A 21,074-nucleotide genomic window follows, 5' to 3' on the forward strand; every position below is an offset into this window, starting at 1 on the left:
TCTGACCTGAGACACTCCGGGGATTCAGACATTTCTTCCCACACACAGAAAACCGCTCGGCGTGTCTGATCTCATCCTTCACCTCTATGTTCCTGACCGAGTCATCCCTTCTGTGCATGGGCAGAGATGATGGGCCACGTTACACATGCCCACCCTCACAGAGACCTAGGCCCTGGGCAGAGCAGGACTGGGTCACTTGGGAAGAAGCAAAGCCAGGCGTCATGACTGAGTGTGACAAGGAAACCCCGTGACCTGGTTCCAGATAAAACAAGGGGACACCCTGACAGAAAAGCAACAGATCATTTAATTGAGGACAAACAGGTACTCATTTCTAAAGCACTTAATTCTAAAGGTGAAACCTTCTTTCTTTAATACATGAGCTCCCAGCCATGAGGTAGGAGTTGCCTGTGTGTTACCACCTTGGTTCCGAGGCCAGAAGCTATGCTATCTAAATGTCTTTGTTTATGTTGGACTCTAGGAAGGAGGCTGGGGTGGGAGGGGTCTCGTAAACAACATATTTTTGGTCCGATAAGGATTTGTACAGACTCACATTTCTCTAGCCCTTCTTCACTGTGTGTATTAAGATTTAAGTGAATTAGAAGAGCTATTGTTTAGATTCTTCCTAAGGCAGGAAAACCAACAGTGCATCTGCAGTCCTAACTATCAGGATGAACAATCAATTTAACAGTCGGGGGAGAACAGGAAAGACAGAGTCATGATTTACTACTCTGTTTACACCAGGACTTTGCTGCTTTTCCTGAGAAGTCAGCACTGTGAGCGGGCACCATGGAGCCACGGCCATTCCCATGTCAAGCCTGACTTCCTGTCCTTTGCTATAAACACAGGGCCATCATTCTCACCTAAGACGTGGGGCACAGTCCTGATTTCTTATAATGGCATCGTTTCAAAAAAACAATTAATTCGATTAACTCAGTGCAGTTTAATTTGTCTCTTTGTGGAAGAACTTCAAATCAGACCAGCTTCCTCATCGGAGCCTCAGGAAACAGTCACTATTTCTCTCTACGCCTTCAGGTTCCTGGAGAGCATCAGGGAAGGAGCTACGGGTTTGCAATCACACGCTTGAAAAACTAGCACTAGAATCTGTGTCTTTCTGTACCTGACTGGAGCACGCATGACAGATCCCAGCTATGAAGCAGCCACGACCACCAGCTTCCTCCCCAGGCCTCCTGCTCCTGTTCTAGCTGCACTTCCCACCGCCTACTCCCAGCACAGAGAACCTATAGATCTGCTTCATTTTCATGACCACACGTTGAGTTCCAGAACCTTCCAGACCCTCTGCAAACCTACAAATGCAGGCCTGCCATGGAACATGTGTGGGAAAAACAACTGCTAGTGACAGAAACGCATCACCACCAAGTGCCCCAGCTCCCCACTAGACCGGCATCTCTCCCTTCCGGTAACAACACCCCGGGGACCCCCAGATGCACCCCACCCTGGAGAAGAGAGCCAGGGGCTCTTACCTTGCATGGTGGCTTTAGTCGGTTCCGAGAACAGGGGGATGAGCAGGAGGTAGATGAGGTAGACGAAGGAGAGCCCGTTGTACCGGAAGGCGCAGGCTGCGGGGAGAGAAGAGGGCGTTAGTGATGGTGATGGTGGCCTCGGGCATTGCAGCGTCTGGTGGCCACAAGACCCCAGCGAATCTTCCATTAGGAAGAAAACACAGCCGCATCCATCTGTGCCCATCATCACGCGGAGTGTGGTGAGAATCGGGGAATGACAGTGCTCCCATCACCCAGCCAGGAGGCAGCACCAGCACCCCTGTGATAGGCACGAAACCTGTCATGGATGAAAAGTACTGCAGAGACGCAGGGCAACGGGCTGTGAGCATGTGAGGTGTTCAGGGGAGGCTGTGGGTAGAAGGAGAGGTGAGAATGAAGGGAAAAACGAGAGAAGAAAGTCTTTGTCAAATGCTCTGCGGCCGGGCTCGACCCCAGTTATCTCAGGAACCCTGTCTGACAAGGACGGGCCCCCAGGCTCAGGGACCCACTCACTCTCTGGTCCATTGAACAGATTCACAGGATGGAGAAGTATGGGGATGAACATTTGTCAGAGAGAATGTGGAGCTGACATCACTAGTCCCTGACCACGTCGGTAAGAAGACATTTCAGGCAGATTACTCTGGAGACACATGTCCAGGACACACGAGTTCACGTCAGTGTCAGCTCACACCAGCGTTGCCCCGCGTCAAGCCTTATCTGTGCATTACCTCTCTCTCTCACCACCCTCCTTGCACAGATCCTGTTTTTATTCTCTCTACACAGGACAACGCAGCAGGAGTAGGAAGCACAGCCGGGCTGAGGTTGGAGCCTGTGAACTCGTCCCGCTTCTGTGTCTCCATCAGGAAGTCTGGCAGCCTCCACTCCGCATCCTCACCTGTCTGACTCATCCCCAGGAAACCATCCGGGGCTCAGGGGGCCAGAACCTTCCTCCCACAGGATGCTTGTCACTGTTTTGGTTTTATATAACCTTGTTCTGTAAGGTATCAAATTGTTCACACTGGAAATATGTACACTGAGGACATTCCCAAACACTAACTCTGAAGAGGGAGAAATGAGCCCACTTCTGGGTTCTCAGGGCAGAGCCTTTAGTTCCCATTATTTATCACAAAGTCCCAAACACTGAAGGAGAGGCAAGGATGACCCAAGGAGGGTAGTCAGTTCAATCTCTCAGTCGTGTCCAACTCTTTGAGACCCCATGGACTGCAGCACACCAGGCTTCCCTGTCCATCACCAACTCCCAGAGTTTGATCAAACTCATGTCCACGGAGTCAGTGATGCCATCCAACCATCTTATCCTCTGTTGTCCCCTTCTCCTCCTGCCTTCCATCTTTCCCAGCATCAGGGTCTTTTCTAGCGAGTCAGTTCGTCACATCAGGTAGCCAAAGTACTGCAGCTTCAGCATCAGTCCTTCCAATGAATATTCAGGACTGATTTCCTTTAGGATTGACTGGTTTGACCTCCTTGCAGTCCAAGGGACTCTCAAGAGTCTTCTCTAACACCACAGTTCAAAAGCATCAATTCTTTGACGCTTAGCTTTCTTTATGGTCCAACTCTCACATCCATACATATGTGACCCCCTGCTCCCTTGAGTGGGCTGGACCTGGGGCTCCGAGTGACCAGAGACAGTGAAAGTACCAGGATCCTTCTTGGGGGCTTCTATCCTGGGTACCCCTGGCCCCTGAGGGGAGCCAGCCACTGGGTTGCAAGTTGTCCCAAGGAGAGGCTCCAAAGGAAGGGGCCGAGGTCTCCAGCCAGCAGCCAGCCTGCACCAGAAAAGGAGGAGATGGGCGAGCCTAGAAGAGGGCCTCACAGGCTGCACCCTGACTGACCTTGACTGCCCTGACCAACTTTGACTGCAGCCCATGAGAGCCTAAGCCAGAGGCGCCTGCTGAACCTTCCTGGATTCCCCACTCCCAGAAACTCTGCAGCAGGGTTTGTTGCTTTAAGCTGCTAAATGTTTAGGTAACTTGTATGCAGCAACAGATGACTAATACCCAAACTCTCATTTAAAAAAAAAAATGAAGCCACTTCTAAAACTCCTTCGTTTATTTTTGTCTGAAATTATCCAGTCTGATTGATGACAGTGGCCTAATTGCTGAATTTTCTGCTTTATTTTATGTGTGAAGTTGCCACCCAGGAGTCACCTGAGCTTATGGGCAAAACATGCCTTTGAGCTTGTCAGCAAGGCACAGTCAAGCTAGAAAAGCCTCAAAAGGTAAACAGCAATGCTCTCTTACCCAGTGTGATGTCATGGTCCACGACCTGGAATCACGGAGCACACCCCCTGCCTCTGTAGAAAGCTATCAGATGCCCGTACCCACACCTCTCAGGGGCCACACAGGCACCTGGAACCCTGTCCTCTGCCTCGGGGATTTACTGTGGACACCACAAGTTTTTACAACACAGATCAAGTTGTTCTAGGGGAAAAAAGTCTTCACTCTAGCTAAGAATGCACTCTTTCCCACTATTTCTACCTGGTTTCAACTACCCAAAATTATATGTGAAGTTCCCTCAAAGAATGACAACAGGAATTTTCCCCAAAAAAGACCTTCCCAAGCTTAGAGGGATCACAATTAGAAACTGCACGATAACAAGTTTCAAGTAAAGAGCATTATCAACATTAGTACAATCATTTGAATTACAGACAACTGGACTGGTCTCATTAACAAATTTCGTTTTCTAAAGGTGAAAACAGATAGACAGCTCAGGAAAAACTCTCTAAGTAGGAGAAAACATAGATGTGACTTAGACAACTTAATCAGTATAGAAAGGGAGAAAATCTCTTGCAAATGTGAAATTTTTAAGATGGCCACATAACTTATAAATACTTGTGTTGCAATGCACGTGTACTAGTTTACAATGTATTATATGATTACAAAGAGATTTACGCACACTCTAACTTCCACAATAATTGAAGGTAATAACAGACTATGTTACTAAAAATAAGTGCCCTCAGAGCTGAATTTTTAGCAAAAATGTGTCCTCTCTTCCTCCACACCCTTCAGCAAGGCCAAAGAGGCCTCCACCATGAATCACCTGCAAGAGGACTGAGCTTAAATGTTTAGAACCTCCATCTCAACTAAGTACGTTCTAAAAACTCCTTAACGGCCTTAAAATGCTTTGTTTATTTTAAGTTGCCAGACCAGTAGATACACATTATTCAGAATAAGCAACTTCACTACCAAGAGACAAAACAGTGCTGTCAGGTCAGTGATTCTAGAACCTCTTTTCCTGTTTGTACTTTCAATAATTTCCCTTCTGCCCTCTGAAGCCATCGATGGCTTTTAAAAGGATGTCTTCTCAAAACCATGGTGATTTTATAGAAAACAGTAAAGACAAGAGAAACAGCTGCAAAGTATTTACAATGCAGCAGAAAAAAAGCCCAACAATTGCAGATTTTTCCTAAGGAAGCAAAACCATCAAAGAAATGAGAGACAGGAAAGACTGCCAAGTCACCTTATTCATTGTCTGTTTGTGTAAAATTCTTTCCCCCAGGACATACTCCTGTGTTTTACATCTGGTGAAACTTATAAATGTCACATGGTGATGCTTTAGGGCAGCTTACAGGCAGGACAAGATCACTCTCTTCCCTCTTCCTGTATCTCCGACCTCCACATCCAGCAGAGATCTGGTTCCAAGTGCTTCCTTCAGAAAGTGCAGAAATGAGTTCTTCTAGATGGAGGACACCAGGGAGTCCCTTTCACTACAGTTCAGAAGGCGGACATCTGACCACACACTCTTCCCACGCAGCGCCTGCCCCAGGCTCCCCACGCCGCCACCACTGAGTTCACACGTGCCGGACACAAAGGGGAACAGAGTATTCGTCAAGTAAGAAAACACACGTACAGGCAGTCCCTATATTTTAACACTAATTTTTTATCCAGAGATGCATGAAAGCTGACTTTGTTCTCAGAAGTCTGTCAGTCAACACTGAATCCATCAGTCATATGTTTCAGATACTGTAAGAAACAGAAATTCCTCATCAAATAAAAGAAATGGTAATTATGTGGTGAAGGTGCTAGCTAACCTGTAGAAGTAATCATTTTGCAATATGTAAAAGTATCAGATCAATACGTAAACTGACACAATGTTATATGTCAATTGTATCTCAATGAAGCTGGGAAAAAGTTAAAATACTGGATATTAATTTCATTATAGAAGTTGGTTAGAAGAATGTAATTTTACAGTAAAGCTTCAAGGAAAACAGGACTATTACAGAGAATAAAACCAAACTGTATTAGCAGAAAATCATAAACACTACTCTGTTTACCAAAAATTTTAAGGGGTCTAAGGAAAACTAAGGTGAAAGCATCTTATTTGTAAAGGATAAAAGCTTTTGAACTGAGTTTTCTACTTTTTTCCCATACAGCCTGGAAAGCAATCTGTAAAATATGAATTGAACCAGATGGCCATGAAAATCTTAGTGTGATTTTTTTTTTTTTTAGCCAAGTGAGTTTAAATTTTTGTTTCCTTTTTTATTTTAAATCCCTAGGATCCCTTTTCTATTTTAATTAATTTAATATATACCTGATTGAATATTACTAACAGTATTAAATTTTAACTGAGTTCTCTAAGCTTAACCCTGATTGTACAGTTAGTTTGCAGAAAACAAATTTTAAAATAAGAATACACAGTGCTAATTTTTTCTTCCTTTAATAATATCATTTCATATACTAGTCACCAGTTTACAAGTTTACCCATAGAAAGCTGTTGCATTTAAAATGTGAATCCTTTGCTCAAGCTTGACCAGGCAACTTGATCCTGAGAGTAACAGCATGGATGGTCTCACGTGACTGCAATGAGTAAAGCTTTTATACCAAAATATAATTCCTTAAGCTTTCTGAACACTCAGAAATAGATCTGTTTCATTGAGTCTGAAGAGTCCTGCAATTAAATCCACAGTTCCTACAATTCCTCAAAATAGAACCTGCTCTCTTACTATTGTGATGAATAAGAAATTAGGCTGGGTAAGTAAGTGCAGAGAAAAGGTGCAGCACTGAAACTGTTTCTTTGTTCACCCGACATAATCTCTTGACGAGGAGAGTTAGTGTTGTAGATGGGGACATCCAGAGTCACTGAGGTCTCAGTCTTGGTATTTACTGATTTCTTTAGAAATCACTTATCATCCTTCACATGACATTCATTCTCATGTGAGGAAGGTACCCTTTACCTAAGTCAGCTCACTTTTAGGTAATGCAACAATTTATAACTAGACCACTATACCTCTCTACTAGTCTATTACTAGCAGAAAGCAGATTTATCTTTTAGTTTTTTAAAATATTAATTATGATTAAGCCTTAGACTATAAAGATTGTATCTATTTAATCTATAAAGATTAAATCTATTCATCTTTAAGAATTTAAAGCTTATTTTCCTCAGAAAAATTTTTAAAGAGAGCTGATAATCAGTCATGTTTAATTTTATACTAACTTTTAAATTCCAGTTTTTAATTCTTAATTAATTTCATTAATTCTCATTTTTAATTAACACTACTTTTCTGTAATTTTCCCAAAAGGTAACTTATCTTCCTAATTTATACAAATTCTACTAGACTACCAGTTCACAGTAGTTGGATTTTTACATCACTGGTCCTTTGAAAAACCTAAGAGAGGTGCTTAGAACCCTAGTAATATGGCACTGTTTCTTTCTGGATTTCTAGTTACTTAGATTTTTAATACTAAGTCTGATTCACAACTTTATCATCTATAAGATCGAGCAAGATTTCAAATCTGGAAAGCTAACCCTCTGTTAATCAGTACGTCTAAACTATTTGGATGAACCATTGAACTTGATGGCTTCATATACCAAAAGTAGTCAACTATGAGGAAGTTCATGCCATTCAACCTGAAATAAATCAGGATTGGCTTACTGGACTCCATTATAAGTGGAGACCAAGTGGCATCTTCATTTTAGAAATAAGAGAAATCAGCTGGAATTCCATTCTCTCCCCCGATGTTCAAAGGCCTCCCACATGCTAGTCCCTGAGTGACCTGAGACAGCTATAGAGGAGACATGAGGGCTGGAGAATATATGTGTATGTATGTGTGTGTGTGTAGGCTTCATGTAGGCAGCACCACTTTTAATAACAGGATTAATGTACTGCCTGCCACATTTTCCTTCTTTCAAGAACTCAGTAAAATGAGATTTTTTTTTTTGTAAGCTTTCACTGTAGGCTTCAGAATATTCTATATTATTTTTGGCAGCATCCTCCCCAGACTGCTGTGTGCATTAGCATGAAAAAAAATCGGTTCAGCTGCCGACATGAAGTCCGATTTCTTCCACCCTCAGCACACGATGCTGCCCAACTTGGTCTCTCCTTTAACAACTAATATGGCTGAAAAATGATTAAAAAGCACTGTTTTTATGTTGATAAATTTACTTTGACATTCTGCCTGCTTCTTCCTGGGAACACCCTCTTCCCTGACATATATGGAGCCATCGTTATTGCCTTCAAATATTTCTGGTGCCGGAGAAGTAGACACACCTTTTATGGCATGAATTCAGCCCTCGACTATGTCTGGGCTTTATGCTTCTGATACCACAGTAATGAGGAACAGCCACTGACCACAGTGCGAAACGCTTGCTCCTAAGAACAATGTCCAACACAGTGAGGAACTGGACTCACACCTCAAAATCAGCTTCTCCACCAGATCTCCTGCTTAGGTCTAACTCGGACTCAGAGCCTTTGATTTTGCACTCAGTCCTTTTCTCATCACTCCAAATGCCAGTCTTACTCAAAGTCTGCATAACTGAGGATGGGGTGAGCACCACACACTCCTGGCGGTGGACAAACCACAGGACACTCAGGTCATACCCCCAGCCTCATCCCATCCCCAGCTGCCTCTGCCTTCTGCTCTCTCTGTTGTGCATGCATGATAAGTCCCTTGAGTCATGTCCAACTCTTTGGACCCCATGGACTGTAGCCAGCCAGGTTCCTCTGTCCATGGGATTTCCCAGACAAGAATACTGGAGAGGGTTACCATTCCTCCTCCACGGGATCTTACTGACCCAGGGATCATACCCACATCTCCTGCATCTCTTGCATCGCAGGCAGTCTTTACCTACTGAGCCTCCTGGGAAGCCCCTGCTTTCTCTTACTACCATTCTTTTCAGTACCCACCACATCCTCTTGCCTCATAAAATTAAGGGAGTTTAAGATCACTTGTGAAAAAAAAAAAAGATCACTGGTGATATGTTCTATTGGGGAAATTGATCATTCCAGGAAGATGTTTAAGTTTATGATACAAGCTTTAATCAGCTCATGACCCTGACATGAGAGAGTGTTTGATTTTTGGTCACTAAATGACCAAGTTTTGGATCTCCTAAATTTCCAAGTGTAGATGACCTTTCCCGACCCATGGCTATACCCTGGATTTACTAGATGACCCATAATTGTCAGAACTTTCCCCAAAGTCCTCAGAGTGAGACTGTTTGGGCATCCCAGTCTAACTCCACAAAGCAGGTGTGAGTCCTGAGCCCACTGAGGCTCAGCTGGATGCTTCCTATCAAGATTCTGTCCAGGCTGAGTTACCTCCACAAGTGTCATCACTAGGTCACTGGGGCCATTTCCGCAGGGACGGGCAGTTGCAAAACCTTCCACCCTTGGCCTGTGCCCAGGAACAGCTCACACAATGCATGTCCTTAGACACGTTCCCTTCTACCCACCCGCACCCCTATTAGCCATTCCCCAAATGCACACGACCAGGCCCTCAGCCATGTCGGAACACAGACTCCCTCCTGTTCGCTACTCTATTTCCAGTTTCTATTCCCATTTCTAAACATAGTAAGCAGTCAGTAAATATTTACTGAAAGAGTAAATAGATCCCTGCCTCTTTCTTTGCAAACCTGTAATGCCCTCTGCACAACCGTGGGTCCCAAATTCCGAAGCATACTTCAAACTCGCCCAAATGTCTGTCTCATCCCAGATAATGCCCCCGTCACCCAATAAATAGTAATCTACTCTGAATAAAAAAGCACACCTTTCTAGCAGTAAGGAAACAATCCAGTAAGACTGCCACACTGGGAACTCTGCGCCACAAAGAATGGTTGTTGCTCATAGGAGTTCACACTAAAAGATGTGCACAAAATGATGGGTCAAAACCTGGCTTAGACAACTGTGTACAACACGACAGGCCTATGAGGTTGACACTAATATTTTTAAGGTCCCCCATTTTCAAGAAACTAAGGTGCACAAAGGATATATAGCTTGCCCAAGGTCAAGGTGAACTGGGATTCAATCCAAGTCAGGCTCCACTCCTCAGCCCTCTACACACACAGAACACATCTGGAAGAACATCAGACCATTAGCCTCTGGGGGGAAGGGTTGAAGGAGGGAGAATAGTCACCTTTTAAATAATAACATTAATTTTTCTCATAACAGGTATTTGTACACTTTGCATTTTAAAATCAAACTGCATGCATGTTAAGTCACTTCAGTTGTGTGTCCAACTCTTTGTGACCCCATGAACCATAGCTGCCAGGCTCCGCTATCCATGGGATTTTCCAGGCAAGAATACTGGAATGGGTTGCCACGCCCTCCTGAAGTGGATCTTCCCAACCCAGGGATTAAATCTGGGTATCTTACGTCTCCTGCATTGGCAGACGGGTTCTTTAACTAAATCTAAGGAAATATAATTGCTTGCGTTTTGGAATACCCATCACATTTATGACCTGGCTCCATGTGACCTTGAAGTATTTCATCACCTGTAAACTCATCACCCTTTTGAATAGTCTGTAAGCCCCTTAAAAGCAGGGCTGTGTGTCAGCTGTGATTTTGGGAGCCCAGCAGAGTAGCTCTCAGCCCAGAGCTCTCAGATGACAATCATGTGACAGTGGTGCAGAATGAATGAAGGAATGAAAAGATGGACTTCTCTTACCCTTGGAGACAGAGATATCTGAGAAAAGCTGTCATGTCTGACCAGTGGTGTAAATGTTCAGTGGCTTTCACCAAACAGATGATTCTGCAATGCTCAGTCTGGCTCACATAATGACATGGCTACAAAGAAGAATATTCAAAAGGGATGAGACAAAGATATCTGTTGGAAAAACAATATCTGGGTAATAATTTCCACTTAGGCATCCAGGAAGAGGCAAGAAACAAGAGAGCTTCTTGAACTGTGAACCTTTCCTGTCATGATGAAGTTACACTCTAGGGAGCTTCTCTTGGAAGCAAAAGGTATATGAAGTTCAAGTCCAATTCTTAGCCATTTCCTTCTTACAGATGGATTCAATGCAAATTCTACATCACCACAAGAAGTTCTATAAGGCTTTGGTCAGCTTTGGGGGGTGGAAAGACATTTATTAACCGTACATACCACACAAAGAAAGTGGGGAATTGTGCTTTCAGTGTCCATCTTTAAACACTGACTCTCACAACCTGACTCCTATTTGGTGGCAACTAAGAGGAAGTCAAAATGTGAACCCGAATAGAGCTGCACTGGACAAATCCACCAACATCTAAGCCTCAACTTCCTGTCTCATGGCTTCCTTGGTGGCTCAGTGGTAAAGAATCCGCCTGCCAATGCAGGAGATGCAGGTTTGATCCTTAGGTCAGGAAGATCCCCTGGAGGAGGAAATGGCAACCCACTCTAGTATTCTTGCCTGAAGAATTCCAAGGACAGAGGAGCCTGGCGGGCTACAGTCCATGAGGTCACAAGAAGTTGGATACAACTGAGCAACAACTTCCTGTCCCAGAGAAGGAAATATGCCAGGAATAATCTTGTAATGCTACTAGAGGCCAGTTGAATCAGCAGTACTTAAATCATAAATAGGATGAGTTGAAAGGACTTTGCGGACCTCCTAAGCTGTCCAGGGGCCACTTCTCTTCTGGACACAACTCCTAGGTGGGTTTAGCACTAACCGGGCATGATCTAGGGGCAAAATTCAACTTCCACTTGGGGTTGGAGACAAATAGCTGGGAGCAAAAGGCTTCCAGTTGACGTCTTTAAATCGAATTCACCCTCAGGACCTCCAGCATTTTCTTCCATTTCTTCTTTAGTTAAAAATGGAGATTGCGCTCAGTCATGTCCAACTCTTTGCAACCCCATGGACTGTAGGCCACCAGGCTCCTCTGTCCATGGGATTTCCCGGCAAGAATAATGGAGTGGGTTGCCATTCCCTACTCCAGAGGATCTTCCCGATCCAAAGATAAAACTTGCATCTCATGCATTGACAGGCAGATTCTTTACCTCTAGTTCCACCTGGGAAGCCCCCAAATGGGGAGGAACCTCTCAAAATCAAACGTCAACTATCTGGCATAAATCACACCATGGCCTACAACCGAATAACAGCCACCTCCCTCATCAGAAAGGATTAAAGTTTCACGTGAACAGGTACCAGGAGCCAAAGGAAGGGAGATGAAGACCACTGGTGGTGATCACCTTCTACAGAAAAGGGTACCATGCAGAGGTGATTCTGCATTTCTAAGCTGACCCACCCTCCCTTGGCACAAATGAATCCTAAAGAGCAAATAACTCCTTCCCCCACCCTGCCTGCAGATAGAGAACTAAAGTGTGTTGTTGTATTTTTTCAGCTTCAGCTGGAACCTGTTAATTTTTGAAGCAGACTGCCCAGAAATACAACCTGGAAAGGAAAGCAATCTTCTTCTTCTAACTCTTTTTCTTTCGAAACACATCTTGGGGCCCCCCAAAACTCATCTTCTAGAAGCATCCTCCAGAGAGCAATAATTGGGCCATTTCATAGGAAAAAGCACTATTTGGCTCCAGCAAATAACATCAAACACACAAGCCAGGATGAAGGAATATAAGATACACAGTGGATTGAACCAATCTGTAGCTCACTGGGAATCAGAGGTGTCAGTGTCTGTCACAGAGTCACCTTAACAGTCGTCACTGCCTCTGTTCCATAGACTCCACAGAGGCTCCAGGTGAGCCCAGGACCCACTCCTCCTGCCAGATCACACCATTCACAGCCTGAGGGTCCAACCCACAATGTGTTTTAATAAAAAAAAAAAAAACTTTTTAAAGCAGACTTGAATTGGAATGCTTACTGGCACAGAAAAATCCTGCTTTGGGGAGGAAAGAAGGAATGAAGGAAGGAAGAAGGGTGGGGAGGAGGGAAGGTGGACCTCCCACAGTGAAAACCCTGGTGGTAAGGAGGGTGATCTGAAACCTGTGAGCCACTTAGGACGGAGACTATAAACCATCCTCCTGCATCTCCAGTACCCAGGACAATGTCCTGACACAGCAAGAGATGGATAAACACTTGTTTACTGAACTGCATTGATGTGACATACAATAAATAATATTTATTATGATATACACAGGTTCCTAAAAATTGATATGTCAAAAAGGAGAAATATTAAAATTATTACCATAAAAATTGATGTGAAGATGACTTTTAAAAACATCATCCTGCTTCTTCTAGCAATAAGAAAATTCAGTGTAGAAGTCTTAATAACAGGTTAGTGAGACTGATAAGTGGAAAAAAGAAATAGGAGGACAAGGAAGTTATTATAAATAATCGAACAACAAGAACCAATTTGCAAATTTGCCAGTAACTATTCTGAAGGAAGTAACTGATATGAAAACACTATTAAGTGGTGAGAATGGAGTCTGTTCCTCTAACCAAACTGTGTTGCAATTTTTAAAATGAGGCAAATAAATAATTCAAAGTCTTTTTAATGGGAAAAGGTAAAAGAGCTGAAATGTCATATTTAAGAGAAATAGGATTTTAATTCAAAACTACACGCCAGTCCCCAAAGTACTTATATGGAATAGTATAAGTCTTGTATGTTCTGGATAGAAATGAGTGGCCAGTCCTGCTGTGGCTTGTCGGGAACTTGCCCATGTCCTGCTCAGGGTCACCATCAGCCCTGATCGCTGGCAGAGCCCAGGTGACTGCAACTCCTGGACAATCTGCTTGCTTGACAGTGTCCTCCCCCAAGCAATACACTTGGTCTTTGTTCCTTTGATTCTAAACATACTTTTCTGACTCTAGACAATGGAGGTGTTTCTTTTCTCTGCAAGTTAATAAGAACACGGAGCTAGTGCTGGAGGAGTCTATAAGCTCAACAGACAGGGAGAAGAGGCCAGGTGGACACCCTGGTGCCTCCTGCAATGGGTGAGGCTGCTGGTCCCTGCTCTTGGCCTCTCTGCATCCCCTAATCACTCCACGCTTCCTCCCTTCCCCCAAAGCCCTTCATCAAGAACCCCCCACAGCAGGTCTTCAGCTCCTGTCCATCCCCCTCGGGTGTTCATTTTCCTCCAGTGCTGGACACAGATGTGGCAATAAGAGGGTTCTGAGGGCCATGAGGACCACATACCCTGCTGCTCCTGCCCTTCCACCCGCCACCTCTGCCCACACTCAGAGTCCAGGCGCAACCACCTCCCAGTAGACCCTCCCACTGCTGCTTCTTTCCCTGTTCTCTCGCCATCTCTGTACCAAAACCCATGGTGTCCTGCGTTTCCGTCTTGACTGGCTTAAATGCCATCCTCAGCAATCCATCTCCTAAGCATCTGAGGCTGAAGGGGGTCACCTCCTAGGCTGTGCTCCCAGGGGGCCTGTGCAGACCTCTGCATGTACCCACTATGTCTGGACTGTTCGGTCACAGGTCACCCTCCCCCAAACAACATTTTAGGTTCCCAGAGGCATCAGCTCCATCCTAGGTCTTCCCATATCTTCAGGAGCCCAACAGAGAAGGTCCTGAGATGAACACACAAGACCAGAATTCCCAGTGAGTCTGAATAAGGTGGAACTCCCATTCTGATGCATCTCTGACAGCAGCCTGACCAAGACAACCTAAATGGAATGAAGTGTGTCGACATGTCCTTACATGAGAAATCCAGAGAATTCTCCATGGCTGTCTACACTAATCAGCATGCCCTCATCTCTATGGGGCAGAAACAAAGAATGTTCACAGAAAGCCCTTAGATGTCTACTTTCCTAGTTCTTTGAGTCCAAGTGTAATCCATTTAGCAATCATCTTCCTCATCACAGGTGCCATCCCTCAGCCACCAGTGAAGACTTTGTCAACCAAGGTCCCAACAGAACACAGAAGGCACAGTCAAATTGGGTGATGAAAGACTATATCCAGGGTTACAGTCTGGGTTCAAAAAAGGTACAAAGGACAGCAAAGCAGCAGGGGGCGATCAACAGAGGAGAGAAACCTGCACCCAACTTCTGTCCCACCCCACATTCCCCTTCTCTTGCCAGCACCTCGCCATGGCCACCCAACCCAGGAGAACAAGGGCAGAAAAGCACCCTAATGCAGTCCACGCAGACCAGTGAGGGCAGAGCAAAGGATGGCCCATGGGAGCAAGCCAGGTAACTGCACCAGCAGCACTGAGTTTTCTTTAGTTATCACAGACACTACTCCCCTGATGTTCTGTGTATGTCAATTCTAGCAATTGGCAGTTTGCTCATGTTCATGACATGCCCATGTGTGTGTACCCGGGTTAGTATCCCGACAACTGGCCACACGTCACAACCTCCTGGACCTCTGAATCCAAGCCCCAGCACCCCAACAACTGTGGCTTTTCAAAGTTGGTAACCATCCATGTAAAAGTCTCAGAGCTTAATTCATTTGAACTCTTCTTTCTTTTTTTTTGGCTTGTGCTGGGTCTTTGTGGCTACACTTGGGCTTTCTCTAGTTGTGGTAAATAAGAGCTACTTCCTAGTTGCAGTGCACAGGCTTCTCATTGCAGTGGCTTCTCTTATTGGGGAGCACAGGCTCTAGAGTGTGAGGGTTTCAGTTGTTGAGGCTTGCAGGCTCCAGAGCACAGGTTCAGTAGTTGTGTGGCATGGGCTTAGTTGCTCTGTGGCATGTGGGATCTCCCCAGACCAGGCATCAAACTGGTTACCCTTGCAATACAGAGTGGATTCTTAACCACGGGAACACTAGGGAAGCCCTGAACTCATCTTGACAACAGAATTCTTGACAGAGTGACTGAGGACCTCCCTAGTGAGACTTAAAATCTGTCCTTGGGTTGAACTCACCCAAGAGAACACAGGTGTGATGGAGCATCTCCAACAGAAGAGATGTAACTCAGTTCGAGAAATTATTCTTTCATTGACAGATGAGATTCCAAAGCCTGGTGGCTGGTGAATGTGCACACAATCACCAATGGCCTCTGTGACCTTCTCAAATGCCTTCCCATCCCAGGACTTGGAAAATAATGAGGAAAGGATGTACAGTAATCTGATGACCTGAATTCCTGAAATTAGTTTTAAAAGACAAGGATTTCAGGTTGAATGATGGGGGTGGGTAAAGGGAGGACATCTCTTCATCCTGGGAATAATGACCACCGTCCGGCATTTTGGAATAGCAGCTATGCCTGGGATGCCAGCCAGTCCCTCATATGTCCATCCCAGGGCTTTCCAGCTGGCTCGTCGCGCTGATGGCAAAGCATGTGGACAGGTGGAGGATCCACCCATCTCCTCAAACAGTCCATCTGATCATGAAGGTTTCAACAAGGAGAGGGGCCTCTTTTTTGTCCACAGAGGTGAGGAGGAGGTGAGCAGTGTTTTGAAAGCAAACCCCCCTGAGTTCCGTCTCCTGTGCCAGCCCTCCAGGGCCACCACAGCTAAGACTCTGATGAAAGCTCAGAGCATCACAAGTCTTACCAAGAAAGCCTATTGATCTCCTGAGCCTTGATCTCAGAGGGATCATACAATTGTGACAGAAGATGTCAGACACTTCCCTTTTCCATCACAGTGAAGAGAATAGCACACAAGTTTAATTGGAAATTCCGAAATGGAGCTCGAGGTATCAACCAGCTAGGCAGAGCTCTTCCGACGGGAGAAGGCAGAGCAGGAAGGTGGCCCCGATGCCCAGACCCTGCTGATCTATGCCCCAGCTCAGCTCAGTAGCCAGGACTTGTCCTCCTATTGATTCCCCATCTCGGAGCCTCTGCCTCGGGGCCCTTTTCCTGGAACAGACAGTAGCAGTCCCCTTTGACCTCTGATAAGCTGGCTGCCAAGTCAAGCCTACAGATTAAATGGCCAAGAGACAAAGGAGAGGGAGGGAGAAACACAAATGGCCCCTTAAAATCAAAATGAAAACTAAGTCTTTATATTTGGTTTTAAGCTTAAAAAAAATGGAAGAGAGTGTGAGGCCCCCTCCACACAGGATGAACCAATCCCAAATGGTCTAAGGGCTTCACAGTGTCCACTAACTGTACTGGCGAAACGCTGTGGAAACCTATTCTAGACCTGAAGGGGCGGGGTGGCTGGGGAGAGGGCAAGGGCAAGGGAAGTCAATTACTTCCGGGCAAACTGCCCAATAAGCTTCAAGTATAAATACAAGCAAAAATAGATGCAGAAGCATTTTATCTTTCCAATCAGACTTTCCCAACCACACGTCCTGCTTTCTCTGAGAGGCTGCATGAGGCACAGTAGTCTTTCAAACAGGCCCACATGTTTGCAGAGGAAGGTCCATTTGTTAAGAAAGCCACAAAAAATGGTACAGATGAACCTATTCACAAAGCAAAGATGAAGACACAGATGTAGAGAACAAACCTATGGGCATCAAGGGAAAGAGGGGGTGAGATGGATTGGGAACTTGGGATTGACAGATATACACTATTGATGGTGGTTTAGTCAGTGAGTCCTGTCTGACTCTTGCGACCCCATGGACTGTAGTCCAGCAGGCTTCTCTGTCCGTGGGATTTCCCAGGCAAGAACACCGGCATGGGCTGCCATTTCCTTCTCCAATACACTATTGATACTGTGTATAAAATAGATAATTGGTGAGAACCGGCTGTACAGCTCAGCGAACTCAACTCAGTGCTCTGCGGTGACCTGAATGGCAAGGAAATTCAAAAAAAGAGGGGATATGTCCATACATATATAACTGATTCAGTTTGCTGTACAGCAAAACTAACACAACATTGTAAAGCCAATCTACTCCACCAGTAAAAATTAACTTATAATAAAGAAAGCCACAAGTATACAGCTTCAGAGATCCCTGTGTTAGTACACATGAAATGTTACCCCTCTAGAATCTGTTTAAAATTAAACAAGAATCGTCCCCTAATAAATGTGTAGGTGCAGTGGAGACAAATTACTGGAATGGTGTCCTTTGAGCCCTGACATTAATAGGGAGTGTTATATTGAAAATATATTTATCCCAAGGCAAGATGATCTAACAACTCAACTGAAGAGAGCTTTTCTGGTTATGTGGTCTCACCGACAGCATAGAGAGGAGATGGGTGCCTATTTCAGGGCGACAGGGAGGTTAACTGAGACGGGAGCATGCCCAGAAGGGGCTGGCCCATCGCAAGCACGACAAAAGGGTCTGCTGTTATTCATAAAGCAGTTGTTGTTGGAAATCTCCTGGCAGTCGCAGCTCAAGAGCACAAAGTTCCCTGGTCAGAGTCATTCCTCAGACTCGCAGATGCCGTTCTTCTGCTGTAAAAGCCCCTGAAGGAGGCCTGTCCCGTCACAGTGCAGGGAGGGGGAGATCAGCGGGTTTGCATGCACTTTAGTGAAACACAGCCAGGTGTCCAACACAGGACTCTCTGGAGTGGGTAGCATATGTGCTCCTAAATACGGGGTCAGTTTCACTCAGACCCACAGCTGAAAGTCAGCTTTCAGAAGGAGGTTACAGGAAGAGATTGAAGATGGAGAGTCACAGAGACATTAAAAACACATTGCCTCAAGTACTCTAGCAACAAAAGCAGAGAATTGGAAATAACAGTAAGAAATAGTTTAAAATGTGCTTTTAAAGTCCATGTTATGGAATACTGTTCATCCACTTGAAGTCATGCTGATGACAAATTTTTACCAAGAGATTGTTAAATAATTATAGCAAATTACAAACCACGTCTAAGCATCTGCTTTGATTTTATGAGATGTCACATGAAATGATAAGAGCTAGGGTAAGGAAACATAAAGATAGTAGGGATAGTCATCGCTCAGGAATGCAATTACAATTGATTTGTATTCTGTATTTACAGATTTCAGTCTCTTTTTATATTTTCTGGAATGGACATAGGTTATTTTTGTAGCCAGGAAAAGAAGTTATTAAAGTTGTTTTTAATTCTCACAAAAAAACCCAAGACATATTTCTTTCCATAACCAAGAATCAACTTCACTGGACAGGGTAATCTGGATTCAACTCTGAATCTTGAATAAATATGAACAAGAAGGGTTTTGTAAAACCAGGAAACAGAGTCACAGATCAGTTCAGTCGGGGCCCATCAGTAATGGAGCCAGTGTCATTAGGGTCAGAATTAAGAAAATGACAGGGCTTGGGTCCCCCCTCCACCTGCCATTCCCAGCCTTGGACCCACACACTCATCCTCCGTGCAAGGAGCAGGTCTCACATTTTCTCTTGCCTTTCACTGTCAAAACCTGTTCTGAGAAAAATTGATTTCATACGTGTCCATGGTATTATTTAAAACCCCAGCATTCTCACAGACTCTAAGACCTGACAAGCCCTAGAGCCTTCAACACTGACTGTATTTGGGGTCAGGGCCACTTGGTGTCCAGATTTTCAAATCAGAGATGATTTCTGGAAACATTCTAACTTCAGCAGCTTTGCTTCCCCTTGATACATGGGGGAAAAGTAGCCTGGAGTAAACTCTCTTTTTCCCTGGTCTAGAAGGTGACTTGCCAGCTCCGGAAATCTGAGTAAAATGAATGGAGAGGCAGGGACCATCTGGGGCAATGGCCCAACACCCACCAGATTGGTTCCCAGTCAACAGGCTTTGTGACTGACAGCTGATAGAAGAAGAAGATCCTAAAACAGGTGTAAAAATCACTTCACCTTCATGGACTACAATTTAAGGAGCAAACAATAACTGATCATGGTTTAATTATTTTTTTAATCTTTTTAAGACTTCATTTAAGCTCATCAAGATGACAGTAGGCTAGTTCTAATGTTATCAGATGACAGTCAAATCTGGGGCACCAGATAGCGTGTAGTGTGTTAGTCACTCAGTCATGTCCAACTCTTTGCAACCCCATGGACTGTAGCCCGCCAGGCTCCTCTGTCCATGGAATTCTCCAGGCAAGAATACTGGAGTGGGTTGCCATTACCTTCTCCGGGGGATCTTCCCAGGGATCCCACCCAGGGGTCGAACCTGGGGCTCCCACATTGCAGGCAGATTCCTTACTGTCTGAGCCACCAGGGGAGCCCAGGGCACCAGATGTGAGTGCTCAGTCGTGTCTAATTCTTTGCAACCCCATGGACTATACAGTCCATGGAATTCTCCAGGCCAGAATACCGGAGTGGGTAGCTATTCCCTTCTCCAGGGGATTTTTCCCAACCCAGGGATCAAACCAGGGTATCCTTCATTGCAGGTGGATTCTTTACCAACTGAGCTATCAGGGAAGCCGGGTATCAGGGCACCAGATATTCTTGCACAAAATTCTCCCTTTTCAAATGCTGGGCAGATGCCCCCAAGATGACTTCCTCTTTCATATCAAATCTCTTCCCTCCACATCTTGAACTACCTTAAACGAAACTTTAAAAGGTTTACATCTTCAGCACTATAGTGGGCTAAATAAAACGCTTCTCTGACTGTAAGTATCCTGAAGGTAAATAATACATCTTTTTTTGTTCAAACCCATACACTTAGTCCCTGGCACAGAACCTAGTGCACCACAAATACTCAATAAATGAGTGTCAAGTGACAGAATGTTGCATGTACAGCAGTTTAAGTCTAGTGAATTCTGTGACTCCAAATTGATGACTTTCCACTATTTTCCAGTGGCATCAGTGAGTAAGGGGCGCCCCTGGTGGCTCAGATGGTAAAGAATCTGCCTGCAATGAGGGAGACGTGCGTTTGATCCCTGGGTCGGGAAGATCCCCTGGAGAAGGAAAAGGCAAACTACTCCAGTATTCTTGCCTGGGAAATCCCATGGATAGAGGAGCCTGGTGGGCTACAGTCCATGGGGTCACAAAATCGCACACGACTGAATGACTTTCACTCACTCAGTGAGCAAAGCAACTTCCTTCTCTTAAAGACCTAGTGGCAAAATGCAAGAGCCTCATACTGTGGCAGGAGCCATGGGGTGACAGCACCATCCCAGCAGCTCTCCAAAATCAGGTGACCTCCGCAGGTGATGTCCCAGAAGCCCTGCCCATCACCATCTGAAAACAGATGCCACCACCCACCACCCACGGGCACCCCAACGTTCCTACCAAACTCTGGTGGTATTTTTGCTTCTTCTAATAAAATGAAGACATTCCTTCTCAATTTTTCAGTACAAACTTTAAACAGGAAAGAGAAACAGGAGATAGATGAAGACCGATCTTTCTCTATAAATTATAGAATATCTGTAAATACTGCCTGGAATCATTGTCCAGTTCTCATAAATGCATCTCTCCTTTGTAAACATTCATCTGCAAATTTAGAAGCACTTAATAAAACGTCACATGAAGCACCACAGGGCTGGCTTGACAGGGAGCCACCTCAGGAGCCGAGTCAGCTCTTCCTAGGAACCTGAGACTCACCCACCGGACAGGGATCCGAGGCCCATCATGTTCAGGGGTGGAGACCAGGATTCTGTGGTCCTCACCCACCACTCTTGCTCAGCCCTCCATGGAGAAGACTTCCAGTTCATGCTGGGGGCATGCTCGTCCCCTCT

General features: G+C 45.0%; 1 protein-coding gene across 2 annotated transcripts in view; it reads right to left on the reverse strand.

Annotated features, from left to right (window-relative positions):
* Nucleotides 1-21,074, reverse strand: part of PIEZO2 (piezo type mechanosensitive ion channel component 2) — a 243,321-nt gene that overhangs the window by 200,244 nt on the left and 22,003 nt on the right. For both annotated transcript variants that reach the window (XM_061130738.1, XM_061130739.1), the window contains exon 2: nt 1,482-1,577. In XM_061130738.1, coding sequence (XP_060986721.1) covers nt 1,482-1,577 — 96 coding nt within the window. The remainder of the gene's footprint in view (nt 1-1,481; nt 1,578-21,074) is intronic.

The sequence above is a fragment of the Dama dama genome, chromosome 27, assembly GCF_033118175.1.
Source record: "Dama dama isolate Ldn47 chromosome 27, ASM3311817v1, whole genome shotgun sequence".
Lineage (NCBI taxonomy): Eukaryota > Metazoa > Chordata > Mammalia > Artiodactyla > Cervidae > Dama > Dama dama.